The sequence below is a fragment of the Haliaeetus leucocephalus genome, unplaced genomic scaffold, assembly GCF_000737465.1.
Source record: "Haliaeetus leucocephalus isolate CR32 unplaced genomic scaffold, Haliaeetus_leucocephalus-4.0 Scaffold261, whole genome shotgun sequence".
NCBI classification, from domain to species: Eukaryota; Metazoa; Chordata; class Aves; order Accipitriformes; family Accipitridae; genus Haliaeetus; species Haliaeetus leucocephalus.
In genome coordinates this window covers 76163-97036 of record NW_010972697.1, presented here as the reverse complement: position 1 = coordinate 97036, position 20874 = coordinate 76163, and the positions used below count along the sequence as shown (strand labels likewise).

Sequence of the window (20874 nt, the reverse complement as noted above, 5' to 3'; positions counted from 1 at the left end):
CCCCCCGAGCTGTTTTCTCCTCCCCGGTATAACGGCAACCGGCAAGAAGGTGTTAAACGAAGCATAAGGCTGCAGGTGAGAGCCCTCCGAAACACCGTCGAGCATCAAAACGGCGGGGAGAGGCTGTTAACGTCGTTACGCTTCGTTTGCCGGTGTGGGGAAGTGATTTGGGGGGGGGGGGGAAAAGGGGCTCCTTCATCAAAGTGCTAACCAGTGTCGAGTTTGGTAACGTTGGCATGCTCTCCTAGCTTCTGCTGGTTTTTAACATTTCTTAAAACTATGAAACAAGGCTTGCAGCAGTGGAAAGTGAAAGTAAGTCACCCAAATCGAAGTTTAACAGATGAATATTGGTCATTTAAAGTCCCTTGATGAAGTTTATTCGGATGTGAGATAGCGGCACGTGAGTAAATGCTCCCAGACCTGAGGCTGAAGCAGCTCGACAGCCTGGATCCTCTCACCCTGCGCCCATTTGGAGCCCTCCATCCTCTTCCCACCTTGAATTCATGCTTCACTTCACTTCTGGTCATGTTCAGGGATGTGAAAGTCCCACCAGGGCGATTTTTAACTTGCTGTTGAAAACACTTCCTTGGTTTTTGTAAAGTAATTACGACTGCAGCAGGATTTTATAAATAATACAGCAGCGATGCCGTTTCTGCGTGTGTTTTACCAAGTTCCTAATACCCCGCACATCGCTTTTTCTGCAGAGATCATTCATAATTCATCTGGACATCGTGTTGAGACAGACCTGTTGACAAGTTGCTCTTTCCAGGTTCCCTCTGTCTCCACTTTCAGTTTGGTGGAGACTTGATGCCCGGCATCTCTTTCATCATGCTTTTCAATGCTTTTTAAGTGTTTTCTCTGTTCTTTGGGCATAAAAATGAGGTGAAAAACTGTGACAGGATTAAAAAACACCTTAAATGTGTGTTGAATCATCCTTTACAAGTGCTTGTTTCTCTCTACTGACAGCTGAGCAAGTCCTGATAACAACTCAGAAGAGTTTAGGCAGCTAAAAGCTATTCCTGAGAAAGATTTTGTTGGCTTCGTGAAGTTAACAAGCTACTTAAAGCTGGGATCTTCCCTTCGGCTTGCAGAACTGTTAATAGATTAAAACCCCCAAGTGCGTTGCAGCTTTAGAGAAGTTTTGGTGTGGATTTTTACCGTTGCACGGTACAAAAATGAATGAATTCTTGCATATTTGGGGTTTTATAAATAGTCCTCAGGTGTAGTCAGTTCAGCCTATAACCAGCTCCTTTATTTTTAAATCTCTGCGTGTTGAGAATTGTATGGTTCCATGTGAGCGGGTTTTTGAGGACAGCGCCCTTTACAGTTGAGGCTTGCATAGGAGCGTGTCATATATAGGTTTAGTTTAAATAGTTTGTGATTCCAGCAGAAGACAAACTCTATTCTCCCCAGATAAAGTCCTTTTTTGAAATCAGCGGGAGAACCTTGGACTTCTGCTCTCAGAAGGAATTGCCTCCTGCACCCCAGCTTTTTTTCTGTGGGTGTTGAAACTTCTCAGTGCTTCACGTAGACTGAACAAAGTAAATCTTTTGACATTGCTCTGTCGTCTCCAGATTCACTTTCTGCTTCTACATGTGTGTGGAGAAAAATGGTTCCCAAGCTTTTCCCCCACCTCAGGGAGCGCCGTCTTGGGAATTAGCTGGGAACCAGGACACGCAGCGCACTCAGCTCAGTAAAATTCACTCCTTGGTCCCTTCCGAGCTGTTTTTTTCCTGCTCTGCCCTTTGTTTTGTGTTTATTTTCCCAAGAGAAGGCAATGATGATTTATTCCGCTGATTTTTTTTTCCTCCTGGGAATGTTCACGGACGTGCTGTGCTGCTGCAGAACTGATGAATACAACCTCTGCTCATTGCTACCAAGTTATTAATACCCGGGTTTCTGATCTAGTGGATTTTTTTAGATAATATTTAGTTTCAAAATTAGATGCTGAACTCTTAATTACCACGTTCTTAAGTTGTACTGAAAGCTTGAGGTCTTTGCTTTGAAAGCTTGAGGTCTTTGCGTAACCCAGACTTCTTTGTTCCTTGAAAAAATATGATAATCTTGGTAATACCTGCATGAACATTACATGCCCTATGTCTCAGCAAGCCGGATGTCAATGTATATGCACGTAACAAAAAAGCGGGGAGCTTTATCCTATAGAATCTGGAGGTACAAAGAGGTGGGACTCTCTTTGGCTGAAAAACGCTGCGTTTCGGGCCAAGCAGCCTCTGTTTTCCTCGAGGGTTTTGTGCTGGGGCCAGGCTATTTTTGCTTCCTGAATTAAGGTACCCAAGGTTTTATCAAAGATGACTTAAAAATCGAAGGAGAGGAGCTCGCTTTTGATCCAATGTCTGCGTGCGGTCGAAAGCGCGAGGGCTGTTGCTATTTTTGGCATCGCTGGGTGAGAAACGGAGCGACCTGCCCGGAGAAAAGCTTCCCTGCGCTGACTTGGCTTTCTCTTCTCGCTTTTCTCCGGCGATGAGCGTGTCCGGAGGCAGGCGTCAAGCTGGGATGATGCCTGTGACATCCGGGGGCTTGGTGTCACTTGACGTCATTTGAAACGATCACATGCGCTCAGCAGTTTGTTTGCAAGAGGTGAGTTAACGGGAGGAAGAAGCGTTAAAATTGAGCTGTGGATTTAAAGTCAGGCTTTGGGGTGGCTGCAGTCGATGGCTCGGAGGTTTGGCCTTAATTTCCCTGGTGTGTCGCGATGTGATCCTTCCCACGAGACCCACCGGCAGCTGGAAAACCTCATCCCGGCACCATCCTGCGTCCGCTGGAAAGCGAAGCTGAACGCCGAATGACTCGACCTAAAAACGCCAATGTTGGGAAAGGAAATTACTCGGTAACAAGGCTCCGATTTGAAAAGGCTTTTACGTGTTGCAGTTCCTGTTTTGCTGGTGCTGCGGTTTCTATAGAAGGGCGAAAATACAGTGGTAACCGTTTCGCCCACCATTTCTTTAGGTTCTGTGTGCTTAAGGTGATTGCCTGTGGAAAAATAAAGTCGTTAAGAGGGAGAGGTGTCCTTGGTGGGTGTTAGACAGGTTTGTTCAGGGAGCTGGGGTGTGCAAGAGAAAATATTTTACAGATTGGAGGCTCTCTCAAAAAGTACATGTTTTGCAAAATTGAGGGTTGTTGCCAAGAAAGAAAAGTTTTTGGAAAATTGGGGGGCTGCCTCCAAAAAATAAAAGCTTTGCAAAATTGGGACAGTCCCCTCCTGCTCCAGAAAGTATAAAAGCTTCGTGAAATTGGGGGCTGCTGGCAAAAATAGAAAAGCTTTGCAAAATCGGCAGCCGCCTCAAAGGAAAAGGAGGTTTTGCAAAATTGGGGGCTGCCTCCAAAAAGTAGAAAAGCTTTGCAAAATTGGGGGCCACTGCCAAAAATAGAAAAGATTTGCAAAATTAGGGGCTACCTCCAAAAAGTAGAAAAGCTTTGCAAAATTGGGGTCTGCCTGCAAAAGTAGAAGAGTTTGGCAAAATTGGAGGCCGCCTCCAAAACTATATAAAAGCTTTGCAAAATCAGGCGCTGCCACTAAAAAAAGAAAAGCTTTGTGAAATTGGGGCCGCCTCCAGAAATAGAGAAGTTTGGCAAAATCAGGAACAACCTCCAAAAAAGACAAGTTTTTGCAGAATCAGGGGCTGTCTCTAAAAAAAGAAATGTTTTGGAAAATAGGGAGTCGATTCCAAAAATAGAGAAGCTTTGCAAAATTGGTGGCCACCTCCAAAAATATAAAAGTTTTGTGAAAGTGGTGTCTTAAGGTGCAGAAAAGCAACCTAAACCTTAAAAGAAGGAAGGAAGGAAGTGTGTGTGTGATTTTTTTGGCTTGTGCAGGCTCTTCCTCAGCCGGCGAACGTTTGGAGGGAGATGAGGTTGCTAAAGGGAAGGGGAAGTCCAGATCCAGGGCAGGAAGGCAAGGCCAGAACAGAAATAGGGAGAGGTTCGGGGTAATACAGTGGCTATCGAAATAATTTGGATCCGTAGGAAGCTGGCCATCAGTAATTCTGCTTGCGGACCAATTTATTTTTCTGATCAGATAATAAAATTGTTTTCCTGCAGAGAAGTGGTAGCCAAGTCTCTGGGAACTGCTTTCAGCAAAACACCCAGCGCATTGCTTTTGATTTCAAGATTTAATTTAGATGCTCTCGAGGTTTCGTTGCAGCACGGACCTTATTTATCTGATGTCCTTTGAGCGGATGAAGGTGTTAGCTGAGCTTGCTGCAGGTCTTTCAGGGATTGCTGTGGTGCTGGGGATGCTGATTCCACCCTGGAAACTTTGGGAAAGGTTTGAAATGGAGAGATGATTTATTTTGATGAGGAAAACAAATCACTGCTGTGAAATAAAACAGCCGGTAAAGCCGCGGCAGGAGCTCCTGTGTGTCGTGGCCCTTTGCATTTTCTTCCACCTGGGCAAGTGCTTCACCCTGCTGCTGTTTTCGGAGAGACCAGATTGAAGCCGCCTCATTAGCATGAATTTTGTAATTAGTGCTGAAAAGTGGAGAGCACTCAATTTATTTAATTGGCTCATAGAATAGCAGTACTTGCCTCGGATCACGTATGAGGATATCCGATATTCCCTAGGAAAAAGGACGCTTCTGCTGGCGTAACACAATCGAAATGTCCGTTCTTGATGCTGCTTCAGTTCTTCAGGTGATTTATCCCGCAAATTTTCTCCTGTATAAACGTAGCTTTGTGCCGTTGTTAACATCAAGCACCTTTTAAAACTGATTTCTCTTTCAAAACCCCCTTTTTTTTTTTTTTTTTTTTTTAATTCTTGGTGTTTCAGAACATCTCGTTGACCTTTAGACTGCTGAAACAATCTGAAATAAAGCATCAGGCAAGCTTCAGGCATGTTTCCCAAACAATAAAATGCAGAAGTGCAGCTGTAATTAAAGACTTTATTGTTTTTAGGGTCAACTAAAGGAAGAAACAAACCCTATGGTAACAGCAGAGGTGATCCTTCTAACAGCTCCGTTCTTTTTCTTGCAGGTTATGGCACCTGGAATACTGGGGCCACCAACACTCAAGGTGAGTTTTGTATATATAAAAACAGATCTGGGGAATTGCAGTTTTAGAATATAACTTACTTTTTCGTCATTCTAGCCAGGATAGTGTAATATAGAAACAGTTTTTTCAGTCTTGTCCTCTACCTGTTTTAGTGACTTTCTACTTGTTTTTCTGTAAAAGCTTCTTCCATGATACACTCAGATTCCCAGCGTCGTATACTGGAGGAACTGGTCACAACCTTGCATATGATTAATAACGTGCTTTGCTTTATCACCTGGGGTTTATTAGCGCTGCAGAACGAAGTGTATCTTGAGGTATTTGGGAGTTTGGGCGCTCTCCAGCCTAAACAACAGCAGAAGCAGCGAGATGCTCCTTAAAGTGATAGTTTTAACAAACATATTTGCTTTTGCCGTGGTTTTACTGCTACTTGAGGGTTTTTATTGAATCACTTGAGTTGTTCTCAAGTGCACATACTTGCAAGTGTTTCAAAAAACATAGTAAAAAGTATATATTATCCATTTCATTTTCATAATTAGCTCTTGGAAGTCCCAGCTTCTTTCTTTCCCGTTCTGTGCAAAAGGATCCATTGTTTTCACCAGCTATTAAAATGAATTATATATATTTAGGCTCTGAACTTTTAACTTTGTTGCTTTTAGAGCTGAAACTCTCTTTTCTTTTTGTCCCATTCAGGTACATACGCGACGAATGCAACGAGTTGGCAAGGTACGTGTTAAAAAACCTCCTTTATCTCCGGGTGTTGGGGTGCCTTCCTCAGTGTCTTGAGCTGGCTGCGGTGAGCGGAGCTGTTTTCCTGCTCATATGCCGTCTCCACGTGGAAGTCAGTGTGAAGTAATGCAGCAATGTACTTTTAAACTGCTCTTCTTCACCAATTAATTTCTTTTATTTTTACCTTGCTCCATGATTGTGGCAGCTGCTTCTGCGAAGGGAGCAGTTCTGTCCTAATGTCTGGCAGCCGTCTGTTCCTTAAAGCAGAAAAATTAGCTCATGGATGGGAAAAGTTCATTTCTTTTACGTCTCCGTTTCTCGTTTGATCTGGGACAGCCAGATGTGTACGTTAATAAATTGATTTTACTGAGATTATATTGTTTTCCCCTCAAAACCCAAGGTTTGCCTATGTAATTCTGGCAGCTTGATGGTACACAAATGCAGTTCTCTGTGCAAGCTGGTGCTTCCTCAATAAAACATGACTTGCTTTCACTAATAACTAATTGCTCTGAGAAGAATAGTTTAATTGGCCTTGATTTGGATCCTTAAGCCGGTCTTAACACATTCCCAAGCAAAAGCCTGAGATTCTTTTAGAAAACATTATTTCTTTGGTCCTCACAATATAAAATTGAATGCTGCATGTCGGGCTGTGGATTTAAACCTCCCAGCTCAAGTCATTGCTGAAAATGAGGGGTTTTTTTCCTTCTATTATTCCTCCTTTTTATAAAGCCTGGGTGCCCCTGTCAAGGACTCGCGCCCTGTTGTGCTGGGTATTGTGCTGATGCAGAGCAGAAAGGCCGTTCCTGCTCCGGAGACCTTATCATCTAATTGCACAACTTGCAGGCACATGGGGGAATACAAAGACACAACGAGGCCATGCCGGTCAGCACAACCGGCAGCGGCATCATCACACCGGTGGCCTTAACAATGTCAATTTTATCGCAAGCATCACGGAAAAGGAGAATTATGAGGGGGTTATTACAGCGGTCGTTTTGGAGAGCCCTAGAACTGGTAAACTGAAGGGTTTAGCAGGTCAGAAGCAGCGAGCGGAAGCTTGCTGCATAGCTCATGGCACATGTCTCTGCCGGAGCGACACCGGATTCGAGCCAGGGCTGTAGAGCTGCGATAAGGATTGTCGGGAGCACGTGCGCATCCCTCGGTCCCCATCTTGGGATAGCACAAAGCATCCAGCTGCAGCGTGTTGGGTTTTCCACAGCGCCATGGTATCTTGCTGTGAGCTGCTCTTTGAATGCAACTGGCAGCTTTGATTTTCTGATTAATTTATTTAGTTGTGGTCCTTTTTTGATGGATATGTGGTGACATGCTTGGCAGCGCATCCGCTTTGAGTTTTTTGGTGTCATTTTGTGGGACCATGCGACGTAGATGGCTCAGGGTCTTGTTCTGAAATTGCAAATACAACCAGCAGCGCTCCGTTTCTGCAGTTAAAATCACCCAAAGGAGGAAGGTCCCTATGCTTTTAGGGTTAAGCAACAAGAATCTTTGATATAACTCACTTTGAGAAACCAGATTTCCTTGAAAGGAGGCAAAACCCAGCTGCAGCCTTGCCCAGTAGGATCCGTTCACATCTAAACTCTTCCTCCAGGTTCCCATGTCTTCATAATATTGTATTAATATCAATTTTATTTTCCTTTCCTGCCAGGCTATGAAGGCTATGACTATTACAACACCCAAACCACTGCCGCCAATACAGCGGCCACATACAACTACGCCGCAGCCGCTGCCACCTCCAGCAGCTGGGAAACACCCAAAACTTCAGATATGAGCATGAACGCCGACGTCAACGCCACCATGCCCGTCGCCTCGTATGGCACCGAGACTTCAGCGAACGAGAATTCGGATTCCATCATAGCCAAAATCAACCAGCGTTTGGATATGCTGTCGAAGGAGGGCAGTGGCGGAACAGGGGAAGGGATGGAAGACCAGGAGAGGTGACTGTTCCACTTCTTATTTATTTTTAATAGCAAAAAAATAACAACTTTTAATCACCGTAACTTCAGATTAAGCTGTTCTGATTGCGTAGGCACAATCCAGCATTTGCTCCTTGGAAAATAAACTTAACGGCTTATTTTTTACCTGCCCTGATACGTGTGTGCGCTCATGCATGTACATATTTTATATATATATCTCTGTCTCTCAAACATATCAAACTTGATGCACACGTCCACCATTAAAAGCAGCTTCCATTGGCAATTCAATTCCTAGATTTTGCATAAGGTTTTTTATTTCTAGTTTTTAGGTTTCTTAAAGTATTTTTTTCCTCTGCGTCCTTTTTTCCTCATAGCTGCCCAGGAATTATTTTTGTTTCTCCCTTCAGGTTAAATTATGCCAGTCTGGAGAATTGTTTCATATTGGTGCGTGTTTTGCTGCTGAAATAATAATACACATCCTGGCGAGAGTTACTGAATAAATGAAGTTTTGCCCTTTTTTTTGCCATTTTGATGCTTGCTGCTGCAGTCAGACAAGATGCTGAGGGGTTTATCTGCATTAATTCACACCTGGAGGCACAGCTAGGAGACAACGTGAAGCAGCTTTTACCTGGGAAAGCTTTTGGCATCTGCTTTTCTGCTGGCAAAACATTATTCAGAGTGGTTTAGTGCTATAAAGTTAGTGAGGTTATGACATCTCCAAAGGATTGCTGTTCAGATACTCTGCAGAAAACCACGGGTCTTTGATACTTAAATTATTTTCCCTGAGAATAAGGAAAAGGTGATGTGGGATACAGAAAGTGATCGCTATGCAGGGTTTAAAAAGATTTTTATTCTGTTTTTCTGGCCAAAAACATTTGGATGCCAACGCCTGTGTGATGTGTGGAAGCATTATTCTAGCTGCTGACTGTTGTCTCCTCCTCCGCAGCTCTTTCAGATTTGAGTCTTTCGAATCGTACGACTCGAGGTCTTCAATGAACGACCGTGACATGTACCGATCCGGCTACGATTATGGAGAAGTTGGAACCGATCGGAATGATTCCTTCGGGAGCCAGTTTGACAACCGCAGGGATCAATCTCGCAACCGAGGAAACAACTACGGCCTCATCCGAGGACGGGGTCAAAACCGTGTTCAAAATCGAGGGCGTCTAAATGCTTTCAACCGCACTGACCACTTCATGCCCTCCTCCAGCTCCGAGCGCCTCTCGGCTCGTTGGAATGAGTTGAACTACATGGGTGGGCGTGGGATGGGAGGTGCCGGATCCAACAGGCTCCCTTCCCTCTTTTCCCAAGCCCTCGTTCCCGATTACGGTGACTATGGAGACTATGGAGATTACGGCGACTACGGCGACTATGGGGATTATGGTGATTATGGCGACTACGGAGATTACGGTGACTACGGAGACTATGACTATGGCATGATGGGGATGTCGGGCATGGGAATGGGACGGTATGGGAATATGCCGTACGGAATGGGGAGGCAACGAAACAGAGACAGGATGGGTACAGTGCCCTGGCACATGAATGCGCTCATGGTAAGTCATTACTGACGTTTTTTTTCTTGTCAAGATTGCTTTTTGCTTGCCTCGGTGGGTAGGCTTCGCTGTTCGGCTGTAGAGCGGAGTCCTTTGGAGAAGCACGAGTCTTAATTCACGTTGCTTCCACCACAGAATAATTTAAATCTTCCTGGATAGAGCGGAATGTCACCAAGCTTGTACATACCCCTTTGCATGTAAAATAGAGCTTCTGAATGCTTACCCCATCCCAAATCCGCGCTCTAGGAATGCTAACCCAGCTATAAAATCCTTTTATAGCCAAAAATAAGTAGGCAGGATCATAAGAATTTAAACTTTTTTAGGAGATGTAGCAGATGGGTGGAATAGTTTGATTTTTAAGCTTTTTTGGTGCCTCAAGTTGATTGACGACGACTGGTTTCTTCCCACTTCAGCCCAAGAGAAGAGGTTTCCGAAACCGTTCAGGAGGGCGATCGGATGGCGAGGGAGGAGGACGCAAACGAAAACAGTCACAAAGTGGAGATGAGCCGGACAGCAAACAGGCGAAGACCGACAGTGAAGGAGACGACACCGAGAACGGTACGAGCTGTCTTCACCCACTAATATTGGCCATTTCCCCCAGTTTTTAAGTGTTTTATCTTCCAGCTGACTGACGGTTGTTACATTTCAAAGCTATTGTATTATATTTTTAAGTCGTTAGCATTGTTGTTGTACTTCTGCAAGTGCACAGGCTTTATGATCTTTGTATTTTGTGGCCTGGGGCAAAATTTAATGCCAGAGTTGAGCGTTGTGTGAAAGTAAGGACCAAGTTTGCAGCAGAGACTGGTGGGCAAGGAGAAACCCGTGAGCTATTTGTGATCTTCACTGGAGTTTTGAGCCGTTATGGCAGAAGTTGGTGATTCATTAGGGGCCCCTTGGAGTGTTAAGTGGGAGAAAAGACCCCCCCCCAACACCAGCTAAATTATTTCTCTTGTGTGCAGCAGATGAGGCCGAAGGAGAGGAAAAATCAGGAGATGAAGCTGACAAAGGTGTAAGTAACTTTGGGTTTTTTATCAGTCTTTGTGGCAAATGTGGGAACATTGAAGCTCTCGAGCAATTTTCTCTGCTCTTTTGACTGCGCTGGGGGTCAGAATATTTAAAATCACCCAGAAACAGCTTTTTGAGCCCATATATTGTGCAAGTATTTGCTCCTTGTAATTTCCCCACGCCCTTCAGCAGGGGTTACTGGCAGATTCGCTTGCACAGAGGTGCCCGAAAAGCACTTGTAGTGGAGAGGTTAGGATCCTGTGCCTTTACTTCTGCTTTTGGCAAGGCTCATTAGGGCTAAATTCCAATTAGTGGTTGGTTTCTTTCCTCATTGGTTGGTTTGCTGGGTTGGATGGGGGTCATTGCCATTTGTCTCGCTTGTGACTGTGTGTAGCCCTCAGTACGGTGTTCCTCGGAGCGGCAACTTGGCTGCCGAGTATTTAAATTTTGATAGCAAGAAGCGATACTTAGCAATGCCATATAACCTGATCTATAGAAAACAACTATTTTGTAAACATTTATAAAAATGGATGTTTAATCCCCAAATGACGCGACCCTTCGCCCGCTCCGTGGTCTGTCTTGGTGGACCGTGAAACTTCCAAATCGCGGTAAATAACACCAGCATCTTTTTGTGTTTCTCTTTTCCAGGAGAATGGGAATTGGGGCGATATGGCAGACGAAGGTAGGGTGTTACCCCCCCTCACACAGTCCTCCCAGACTACTCCTACTCTGAATCCATCTGCTTCGCCTCGGGGTGCTACCGAGAGCTTGGATTTTTTTCGGTCAGAGGCTGATGCAACTCCTGCTGCGACCTGTTAACCAGTCCAAGGCTCCGGCGCTGCCCGTCGTGGCACAGAAGTGCTGCGCTGGTTAGCAGGGGAGTGCCGGAACGGTTTTGTTTTTTCTGGGCTTCTCAGCACGGACGGTTGCCATCTGTAGGAATGGATATTGGCCACAATGTTAGTTTATTTTCCTGTGCTGCTTGGAGGACAGCAGTGAGGACGTGTGCATCTCACAACAGGGCAGAGGAAAAATACCATAAACTAAATAATTTTGAGTGGAGGCTTCAGGCACTGGGCTAAACCTTGTTTTGTTTTAATTTTTTTCCAAATAGATGGGAATATATCGAGGTATGTTAGAGCACTGATTTTAAAAGTGTATGGTCTAAAGTAGCTGGAACCACTTCAGCTGGTTTTGGATTGTAATTTTTGGTAAAGACGCATCAACCCCAAGCACATTGTGCCTTCTGCATTAGAGTGACTTGGGGAAAACCACATGTAGGACTCTTGTTGCCACTTTTAGGTTGTTTCCAGGATTGAAACTGAGGTGTGGCTGGATGTTAAAATTCTTGTTTAAGCCTCCCTCTGATGCTGGGGTCCAGTCTCCGGGCTTCTTTACCTGAAAACATTGCAGGTGAATTATTACCCGAGTCCTGTGAGGCTGATAGACCTCTGACTTGGAGCTTTCTGCCCCAAAACACGAGGCGAGCTGAATCTTTAGTTCTTTTTTGCTTTCTCAATAATTACCAAGGAATGATTGGGAAGGCGACATGAGGAATATAGCCAAAACTGTCCCAATGAAGCAGCACTGCTACTCAAGCACTGCTAGCATCTCTGCTGGTTTTTATTGCTTAACTTTCTGGAGTAGCATTTTCAGCCTTGTGAAAAATAGGGAAAAAAAAATGTGAATTTGGGGAGAAAGTAGTGGCTTCTCCCAAGGAATGGAGATAGAGCGGTGTCTTTGCAGCATCCTAAAAGTCAGGACTCTTTCCACTAATGGCGTGTCCTGTCGCTGCCTATGAAGGCTTGAGTTGCTGTGGAAAGTTCAGGGAGCTGGAGGAGAGGAGGGTTTGGGTTTTACAATAACTCCCGGAGACCTTGGAAAGAGCCTGCTGCTTCCCTGCGGTTGGAAGCCGGCTTGGGAGGGAGAGAGCTTCCAGAGACCAAAAGACGTCTTGACTTCCCAAAGCTGAGAGTGAGGAGGAAACTAAGGGACCCAAAATACCTCAGCCAGCAAAGTGGGTGATTGTGAGCACAGTAATTCTGATTGATTTTTCCCCGCCTTAGCATCTGGAGATGGCTGTGAAGATGATGACGAGGAAGTGAAAAAGAAGAGGGAGAAGCAGCGGAGAAGAGATCGGATGCGTGATCGTGCTATGGACAGGTAAGGAAAGCAATCAGCCAGTCCATTCCCAGCACTTCTGTGAATAATATTGACCAAGGATAATTCCTCTGCACGAATGTGGGAGAAATCTGCTGGGGGATCGTGTTTTGGGGCTCTGCATTCTGATGTCAGCATGTTTTTTTTTCCCTTTTGTGTGTTTTACGACTGTTTTAAGGTAAGGAGAATATTGTGGTGTTCGATACGTACATCAGTGTGTAGAGTTACAAATTCAGAAGGGTGTTTTAAGTGGCTATATATGCATCCTTGCTATTAAAACAATAAGTCATCTCAAGACGGACTGATCAGCAAAGGCAGCACCAGCGTTTCTGTTATTTCAGGGCTTTCCCGCATGGGGGAGAGGATCTTCATATCAAAGAGTGCTGATTCACCTCCTGCCCTATGAATTTCTCTAGTTACTTTGAAACTCGTGCAGGGTTTTAGCAATCGCTCCCGTAGCATTTAGTTTAGTGAAGAAGTAGGGGCTGTTTAATCTGCACAGGTTCTATAGCGATTATAAAAGTCCAAGACAAAGTAAAATTGTGTGGGGTGGCACTTGGAAAAAAACGTGAGAGGTAGCAAACTACAACAGGAGCTGTAATGGTCGTAATTTTCTTGATGTTCTCGTTAAGTTGAGCTCGTTCCTCATTAGTACGATTGCTGTGTTTAGAATCCAGTTTGCCTGTTCCGTCTGCAAGTTCCGCAGTTTTGAGGAAGAGGAGATCCAGAAACACCTCCAGAGCAAGTTTCACAAAGAGACCTTGCGATACATCGGTACCAAACTCCCGGATAAAACGGTCGAGTTTCTGCAGGTAGGTGGGTTGCCCAGCGTTAGCTCTACCATTCCTTGCATCTGTGCTGGGATTTTCAGGCTGAATTTGGGATTTCCAGGCTTACATGGAGAGTGGAAGGGGCTACAGATTCATCCACACACAGCACCCTGCTTGGTCAGCTCGCGTCACCACTTGTTAACGCATCACCCAATGACATCAGTTTGCGTGATGCAGTTTCTCGCAGGTTTCCATGTTGAGAGGGAAAGTTAATTGTCTGTATTTGAATAAGAAGGCCAGAAGTTAACTTTCCAGAGATGGTGTTCACTATCTACACGTCTAGAGCTGAGGAAGGCAAGATAAAGACAGGTGTTTTATTTTCTGCATGACCACTGTTTGCATTTTGGGGGCATTTCTCAAGGATTTGGGGTCTCCCACAAGGAATCTGATGGTGACATGGGAGCAGGCTTCTGTCTGGCTCCGATTTGGATCTTTCCATCTCTTTCTCTGGTAGAAATGACAGGGGATGGGGAGGGGAAAACGCCTGCCTTGTCTAGTTAATTCACCAACTGCCATCTTCCCTGTGGGTTTTCTCTGGAGAGCTCATTTCCCTGTTGAGCCGCTCGATCATTTTGGTGCGTTGTGTGGAGGACAGCGAGTTTTGTCCTCTTCCCTTCTAGGAGTACATTGTCAACAGGAATAAGAAAATCGAGAAGCGGCGCCAGGAGCTGACCGAGAAAGAGGGCACAAAACAGAAGCCGGATCCTTTTAAGGGTAAGTGTCTATTCTGCGTCCAGAGACCAAGTGAGACCAAGAAAAATAAATACTGCTCCCACAGAGATACAGCAGCACAAACATGAAGGATTTGGGTAACTCAGCCTCAGGTTCTGGGTATTTTTTTGCCAACTTTGTGAAATAAATCGTCATGGTGGGGAAGGGGGAGTGCCCATCCTCGCTGCAATTTCTCAAGCAGCAGATCCACAAGGCTCATGCAATGTCAGAGATACTAAAATGAGGTAATTGGGGAAAAAAACCCAGGAATTGTTGATTTTTGTGGCTGTTCAGTTAATGCAGCCAGATCCCCTGTTTGATTTTAATGTTAAGAGAAAGGGGCGAAGTTGATCTGTTGTGGCAACAAGCGTGATTGGGGAAAAATCTGCTCAGCATCATCAACGTGCCTGTCCCTGATACAGTCTGCAGTGCTCATCCACATTTGTACTGGGAGTGATGAGTGGAGTTTAGTTAAGCTGCACGTCAGCTATAACATCTGGCAGGCAGAAAACCTGAGCTTAAGTAGGGAGGAGGAACGAACCCAGAGCTGGGGGAAGCGCGAGTTGTCCCTTCCACCTTTATTTAAATAGATTTTTGGCGAGGCAAGCTGGTTTTGGCTAGGACTGAGGAAAATAGTAAGTCGATGGCTTTGTACCTCAGGCTGTTATCCCCGTCTCTCTTCCTCCTACGCTTGGGTACTGTGTCGGTACGATCTGTTTTGGAGCAGAATAACTCCTCCCCATCTTAGAGCAACGTATGTGATATTTCTTTTTTTTTTTTTTTGTCTCTGAAAGCAGCAACTGGAAGGAATATGCTGAATTAGTGCGTTGGCTGTGACGTGGGGTTGTTAGAGGGGGTGGAAAGGCAACGTTAACCAGCCGAACATCTCATTTGTTTGGGATTTTGGCTGACGTCTTGTCGCCTCTGTAGGTATTGGCCAGGAACACTTCTTCAAGAAGATCGAGGCAGCTCACTGCATGGCATGCGACATGTTAATTCCTGCCCAGAACCACCTCCTCCAGAGGCACCTGCGATCTGCCGATCACAACAGAAACCGCAGGGTAAGCAGCCCTGCTCACTTCCGAACTGGAACGTTTCATCTCTGCTGGGGCGAGGGGACGTCGGTCCGGGCACTTGAGGTTTATTTGTGGCTTCTAAAAACCTGGTACAGTCTCTGATCGCATTGTGAGATGAAGCCACTGACTGGGGAATTATAAAGGGTTGTGGGATGCTTGTGGATGGGCTGTGCAAGGTTTGCTCTTCTGTGAGGAAACGTGAGCGGATGAGAAATGGGGAGGTGAACAGAAAAAGTGATCTTAAAAGGGAGATCTGGCTTTTTCTTCTGCGCTGGGGGTTTAGCAGGGTACATTGTCCAGCCGTACTGTGCAGACGTGCAGGCTAAACACCTCCTCTTTCTAAGATTTGCAGTGCTTGCTATAAAAATTAAAGTTAAAAACTGCCTTTGAGGGTGCTTGGGGAATTCATAAATGAGATGTAATTGATGTCTCATTTGGCACGGACCGGAGAGGGGCTTTGGATATTGCAGATGAAGACGGGGTGAGCTGCAGTCAGTGTCGCACATCCCTCAGGGTGGTCTTCGTCTCCTCTGAGGGTCGGACGTGAACGTCGCTGTCCTGGACTTGATCTCAGGATATCTGGGGGATGTTCCAGCTGCTGGTGCTGAAACGCAGGCGGGTGCTCCTTGCGTCCGCTTTTTTTGTGTTGTTTTCTGGGATTTGCGATCAGGCTTCCCATGCCCTGCAGAGGAGGAGGGAATACAAACTCTTGAGCCGAGCTCCTCGTTGGAACTCTTCCCCCTTTGAAGTGACCCCAATGTTCGGTTCCTTTGCAGATGGCTGCAGAGCAATTCAAAAAGACCAGCTTACACGTCGCCAAGAGCGTCCTGAATAACAAACACATCGTAAAGATGCTGGAAAAATACCTCAAGGTGAGTGAACGAGAGAGTCGGCAACTCGTGCCGAGTTCCTGGAGCAGCACGGAGCCACGTCTCGCTGTGTGCTGCGTGTCGGTGACAGGAGCCTTGCTGCGTACGATGGGGAGAAGCGTAGGTTCCACTCTGTTGCCTTTTTATCTCTAAATCTTGGGTCTGGTTTCTTTTCTCTGTAGGCGGTTTACCACTTCTCGTGGTTTGTTTTTGTTTTTTTCGTTTTGTTTTGGTTTGTTTGTTTTTTTTTTTACTTAACTGTCATTCCCAGGCGCGCGTAGATCAATTTACAAAACCGTCCAAAATGGAAACGTAATTAAAGAAACCAAAAATAGCAAAAAGGAACTCCAGTTCCCCAAAGCCACGCCTCGAGCTGTGGCCTTGGCGGGGGACACCAGGTTTCCCCCAGCGCAGGGAAGCGAGTGTGTGGGTCGGGAAGCCGCTGCTTGAGTCCATTTGGGATTGAATCACGACGTGGATGGCTCCTGGCCCACCCGCTCGCCCTGCACCGGCGGGGGGGAATTTTTACGCCGTCTAAAAGAGCCGGGCTCTGCAGCGCTCCCGGCAGCTCGACCAAATGATGGAGCACCCTGAGGCGGGGAGGTGCATCCGATTCCTGGGAGTTGAAACACCCTCGTTAGCTTCCCCCCTCCTACCCCCCACCCCAGCTTTTTTCCTCCTCTTCCCTTGGGAAGTGGCAGAGAACGCCCCAGCCGATCTTCAGAGCCGAGACGGAGCACGAGGAGAGGTCAGGGTAGGGTTCGTTTAAGCCCAAACCAGCGTTCGGAATTACAGAAAGAAGTCCGGAAGGCAAGCACAGTCTTCAGAGCATGGGGGGGAATCCGCTCCATGCGGGAACGCCGCCGAGCGAGCCAGCCGGGCGGTTATGTCCGGCCTAAAAGTGTCTCGCGGTTATCCGCGGGTCCGGAGGCGGCGTGGGTTTAACGGGCGAGGTCCGCATCCGAAAAAAAGAGAGAGAGATTGAGAGAGGAAAGGTCGCAACCTCCTCCGCCAGGCGAAGATGAAAAAAGAAGCGCTTTTGGCTACTTGCTTGTTTCCTGGGAAATCCGGGAACAGCCCAGGATCCGACAGGAGAGAGCCCCTTGTTTGCAAACCTGGCAGACAAGGGCAGGCAGATGCCCACACACACACCCCCCACCACCAGCACGGGGGAGCAGATGTTTCCCCTGTCCCACCGGCGTCATGGTTTTTATTTTTTGGTCTAAACCTGGACTGAGCTAGCTCTTGTCATGCCCAGTCTCTGCTAAAATCTAGCCCTCCCTCCCCCCCAAAAATAAAAAAAATAAATAAAACCTGCAACTCCACCCTCTGGGTCCAGTGAAAAGAGACTTTGAGCTGAGAGTTTGTCGGCGTAGGATGGCCGTCTCTCGCCTTAAACCGGCCTCTCATACACGTTGAACAGGAGGGTGAGATAAAAACCCTGCGGTACCCCACAGGAGAAAGAGAGCGAGCGAGCCCTCGGGGCAGACGAGGTGCAAACCTCTGGGAATCTCTCAGAGAAATTTAAAAAAAAAATTAAAAAAAAATAAATAAAATAAAATCCCCAAAAGACTGGAACCACTCAAGTGCAACTCCGTCTACCCCTGCCAGGGTCCGCAGGCACGTCCACATCTCCTCATGATCAACGGTATCAAAGGCTGCCGGCAGATCTAAATGAATCAGCACGGGCACCTGACCTTTGTCCATCGGCAGGAGGAGATCTTCGGATCCATCCCAGCACGGTCTCCGTATCATTCCCAGGTGCAAAACCAGACTGAAAAGGGGTGGAGGAAAATCTGAGGATTCCAGGTAATGCCAAGAGCCGCCTCGCCATAAACGTTCTCGGCAAACCTTCCCCCATGAAAGGAAGGCCAGAGACGCAGGGCGATTAATTAATCAAGACTTGGCCGCATCAAGAGATGAGTTCTTGACCATTGGCCTAACGATTCCTCCTCGGAGGGATGGCGGGACGCCTCGCCCTTCCCAAGGGAAACCGTGACAGTCTCCACCACGAGTGGACTTCACATCCCCCGGTAGATTTTTCCCGGCGATAACGGACGTTGGGGTCCAGATCGCGAGGTAGAGCCCGATATATTTTTTTTAATATCTTCTCCCTCCACGACCTCCGGAGGTTGTGATCCTGAGCCAGAGAAGATGAACGTTGAGGTTTCTCCTCCACCTGCATGGATCTTCTCGCATGGAGGCAGCCAACCTGGGCTGAATCTCTGATCGAGGCAGATATTAACCCCGGGGGGGGGCGCGGAAAAAGGAGGAAGGGTCCGGAGAGTTTGGTTTTGGTTTTCTTTTCCCCCCCCGTCCCATCCTGCTTTCCAGAACCTCTTCCCCCCCCGCCGCCGTCGATCAGATTTCAGGCGAAGTTTCTGCCAGTCGTCGGCATGCCGCCCGCCCTCCTTCCCTTCCCCTTTTCGCCGTGGTGACCTGCGAGGGGTTGGGGCGGCTCTCGGGGGGCCCGGAAAAAAGGAAATTTTAGAAACTCGGATTGCAGCACAGGGTGTGTGTGGGGCATCTCCTCTCTGGCAAGGTGGAGGTTGTAGGACAGCGACACCCCTTCTTGGACCCTACAAGTGCTCACCCCGCACCCCCAAACTCTGGAAACGCAAGCAGAGCCCCGCCTCGCTCCCCAAAACCGAGGGGGGGAGCGGTGCTAGGATCCACTGTCGGCCTGAATAAAGGTAACGAGGTCAAAAAACAAACTTAAGAAAAAAAACCACCACACAAAAATCCCCCCCCAAAACTCAAAATCACCCCCCAAAAAACCCACCCCTCCCCAAAATCTGGAGGGTCTTGGTGTCCCCAAGAGACCCCTCACGGTAGGACGTAGCCTGGGTGAGAGCGCGGGCTGCGAGGTCACGACCGCATCGTCTCCCGAAAAGAAACCAAAATAAAGGCGAGATGAAAACCTGGAAGCGTCGCCGCTCTTCCCGGCAAGGGAAGGGGAATCCAGCCGTTGGCGGTTGGAAACCAGGAACGGAGAGTTGTTAGGAATTCCTTTTGGATTTTAAAGCGTCTTGGTTAAACCCAAATTCCTCCTGGGTGAGGAGCGGAGCCGATAAACCCCAGCAACACCGGCACCGTTCTCCCGCACCGGAGCTTTTAGTTTTTTTTTCCAACTCATTCTTTCCACTCCTCCTAGGTGTGGGATCTTTTTTTTTTTTTTTTTTCTCCTGGGGTTCTTCTCTTGCTGCAAATCCTTCAGGATTTTCCACGACGGATTATTATTATTATTTTCTTTTTTCCACTGTATTAAGAATCATCCGTCGCTGAGCTGCTTTTTTTCCCTTGCCAAAAAAACCCCCACCACCTCTCCCGCATTTTCACGGCGGAGATTCCCTTTGCCTCGTTGCAGCTCGATGACTCTTCGTCTCTTTCCCATCTCTTTTTTTCCATAGGGAGAAGATCCCTTTACGGATGAAATCGGGGATCAGGACGTGGATGAAGCTTTGGAAGGCGGAGATGGCACCGGGGAAGGAGCGACCGAAACCACTGCAGTGGAGGTTGCCCAGGAAGGAGGAGGAGGAGGAGAAGGAGGAGGAGGAATCGGGGAAGTTACGGAAGCAGCAGAACCTTCTGAAGAGTTTTCCAAACCTGAGGAATTCCTTAAAAATCTAGGGGAGCAAGATCAGCCCCCCAAACCACTGCTGATGCCCCCGTTCCTGCAAGACGACGAGCTGGAAGCAGAGGAGATGATGTCGGAAGCGACAGCTGCGGTGACTTCGGAAGCGGCGCCGCCATCTTCGGAAGCAATGGAAGAGGTGCCCGCGGTTCCCGAAAATCCGCAAGAATCGGCGGTTTCCCCCCAAAATGAAACTGAGGGTTGGGCAGGCAAAGAGGAGGAAGAGGAGGAAAACGGGAGCGAGGCGGCGGCTGCGGCCGGCTGCAGCGAGGAAGAGGAGGAGGAGGAAGAGGCTCCACCAGCGGCTTCGGAGCCGCAACCGGAATAACTGTGAATATTTGCGTGAAGGTGATGGTATAATCCGTGATTTTTTTTTTTGTTTGATTTCTTGTTCTTTTTCAGCGCAGCACCCGAAGTTGTCCAATTTTGATTTTAATTAAGGGGAGGGAACCCGGCTGCGTTGTTAAGGAGCAGCCGCAGCGCTTCACTCATCTCGTTAAGATTAATTTTGCTTCGTTTCTGCAAATTCCTTTTTTGTTTTAGGACGAAGAGCGCAGGAAGCCGTACCTTCCCTGAGAAACCCTCCGGCTGCGGCTCCGCTTGGGTTTTTTTTTGTTTTGTTTGGGGTTTTTCGTTTTTGTTTTTGTTTTTGGCGGGGGGTGGGGGGTGGAATTTTAGAAAGAAAAAGGTGAAAAAAAGGAAAAAAAAAAACAACCAACCCCCCCAAAAAAGCTGAGGTTTGGAAAAATAATAAAAGCATCGATTCGATCCCAGCGGCTCGTTGGGTTTTAAGTGCAGTGCTAATGCCGGCGGGCCGGAGCCGTCGTCCTTCCCTCCTCCCTCATCCTTCCTAACGCCTAAAATACTCCGGTGAGGGAATTTTTATTTGATTATTTCCCAAAATTTCCCAAAAAGGCAGAATTTTTCCTCTTGGGAAATGCATTCGTTTTCATCTCCCTCCGTTACAGCCGGAGAATTTGGGTTGATCATTAGTTTACGAAGCAGCAGCTCGATTATCTCTAGTAACGGGGCAGTCGGTTGCGCGGGAATTCACTCCAAGTGAAGAAAATTGTTAGCTTTCCCCTAAAAAAACCCTTTTTCCGGCAGAATTTACAGGTTGTGGCCGCACCCTCCGACTCCAAACCTCTTTCCTAAAGGATTCACCAAACCAAAACCAAAAATAAAAAAGAAAGAAAAGTCATGATTGGGTGAGGTGAGGCTGCATGTGGAGTAAATCCTTTTCGGTTTTTTACCCCAAAACCCTTTATTTGTCCCCCCAGAAGTGTTTTTTTTTGCCAAAACCCCCTTATTTGCCCCCCAAATGGTTGGTTTTTGCCAAAAAAAACTTATTTGCCCCCCAAAAGGTTTTTTTTAA

The 20874-nt window shown here is 47.0% G+C and overlaps 1 protein-coding gene across 1 annotated transcript in view; it reads left to right on the top strand.

Annotated features, from left to right (window-relative positions):
- AKAP8 (A kinase (PRKA) anchor protein 8) overlaps positions 1 to 19623 on the top strand; it is a gene marked incomplete at its 3' end in the record, with an annotated part of 20640 nt that extends 1017 nt beyond the window's left edge. The window contains exons 2-13 of the mRNA XM_010568880.1: positions 4990 to 5028; positions 5698 to 5730; positions 7394 to 7682; positions 8608 to 9214; positions 9628 to 9772; positions 10177 to 10221; positions 12286 to 12382; positions 13050 to 13191; positions 13830 to 13923; positions 14851 to 14981; positions 15773 to 15868; positions 19276 to 19623. Coding sequence (XP_010567182.1) covers positions 4990 to 5028; positions 5698 to 5730; positions 7394 to 7682; positions 8608 to 9214; positions 9628 to 9772; positions 10177 to 10221; positions 12286 to 12382; positions 13050 to 13191; positions 13830 to 13923; positions 14851 to 14981; positions 15773 to 15868; positions 19276 to 19623 — 2066 coding nt within the window. The remainder of the gene's footprint in view (positions 1 to 4989; positions 5029 to 5697; positions 5731 to 7393; positions 7683 to 8607; positions 9215 to 9627; positions 9773 to 10176; positions 10222 to 12285; positions 12383 to 13049; positions 13192 to 13829; positions 13924 to 14850; positions 14982 to 15772; positions 15869 to 19275) is intronic.
- Positions 19624 to 20874: the final 1251 nt, after the last annotated feature.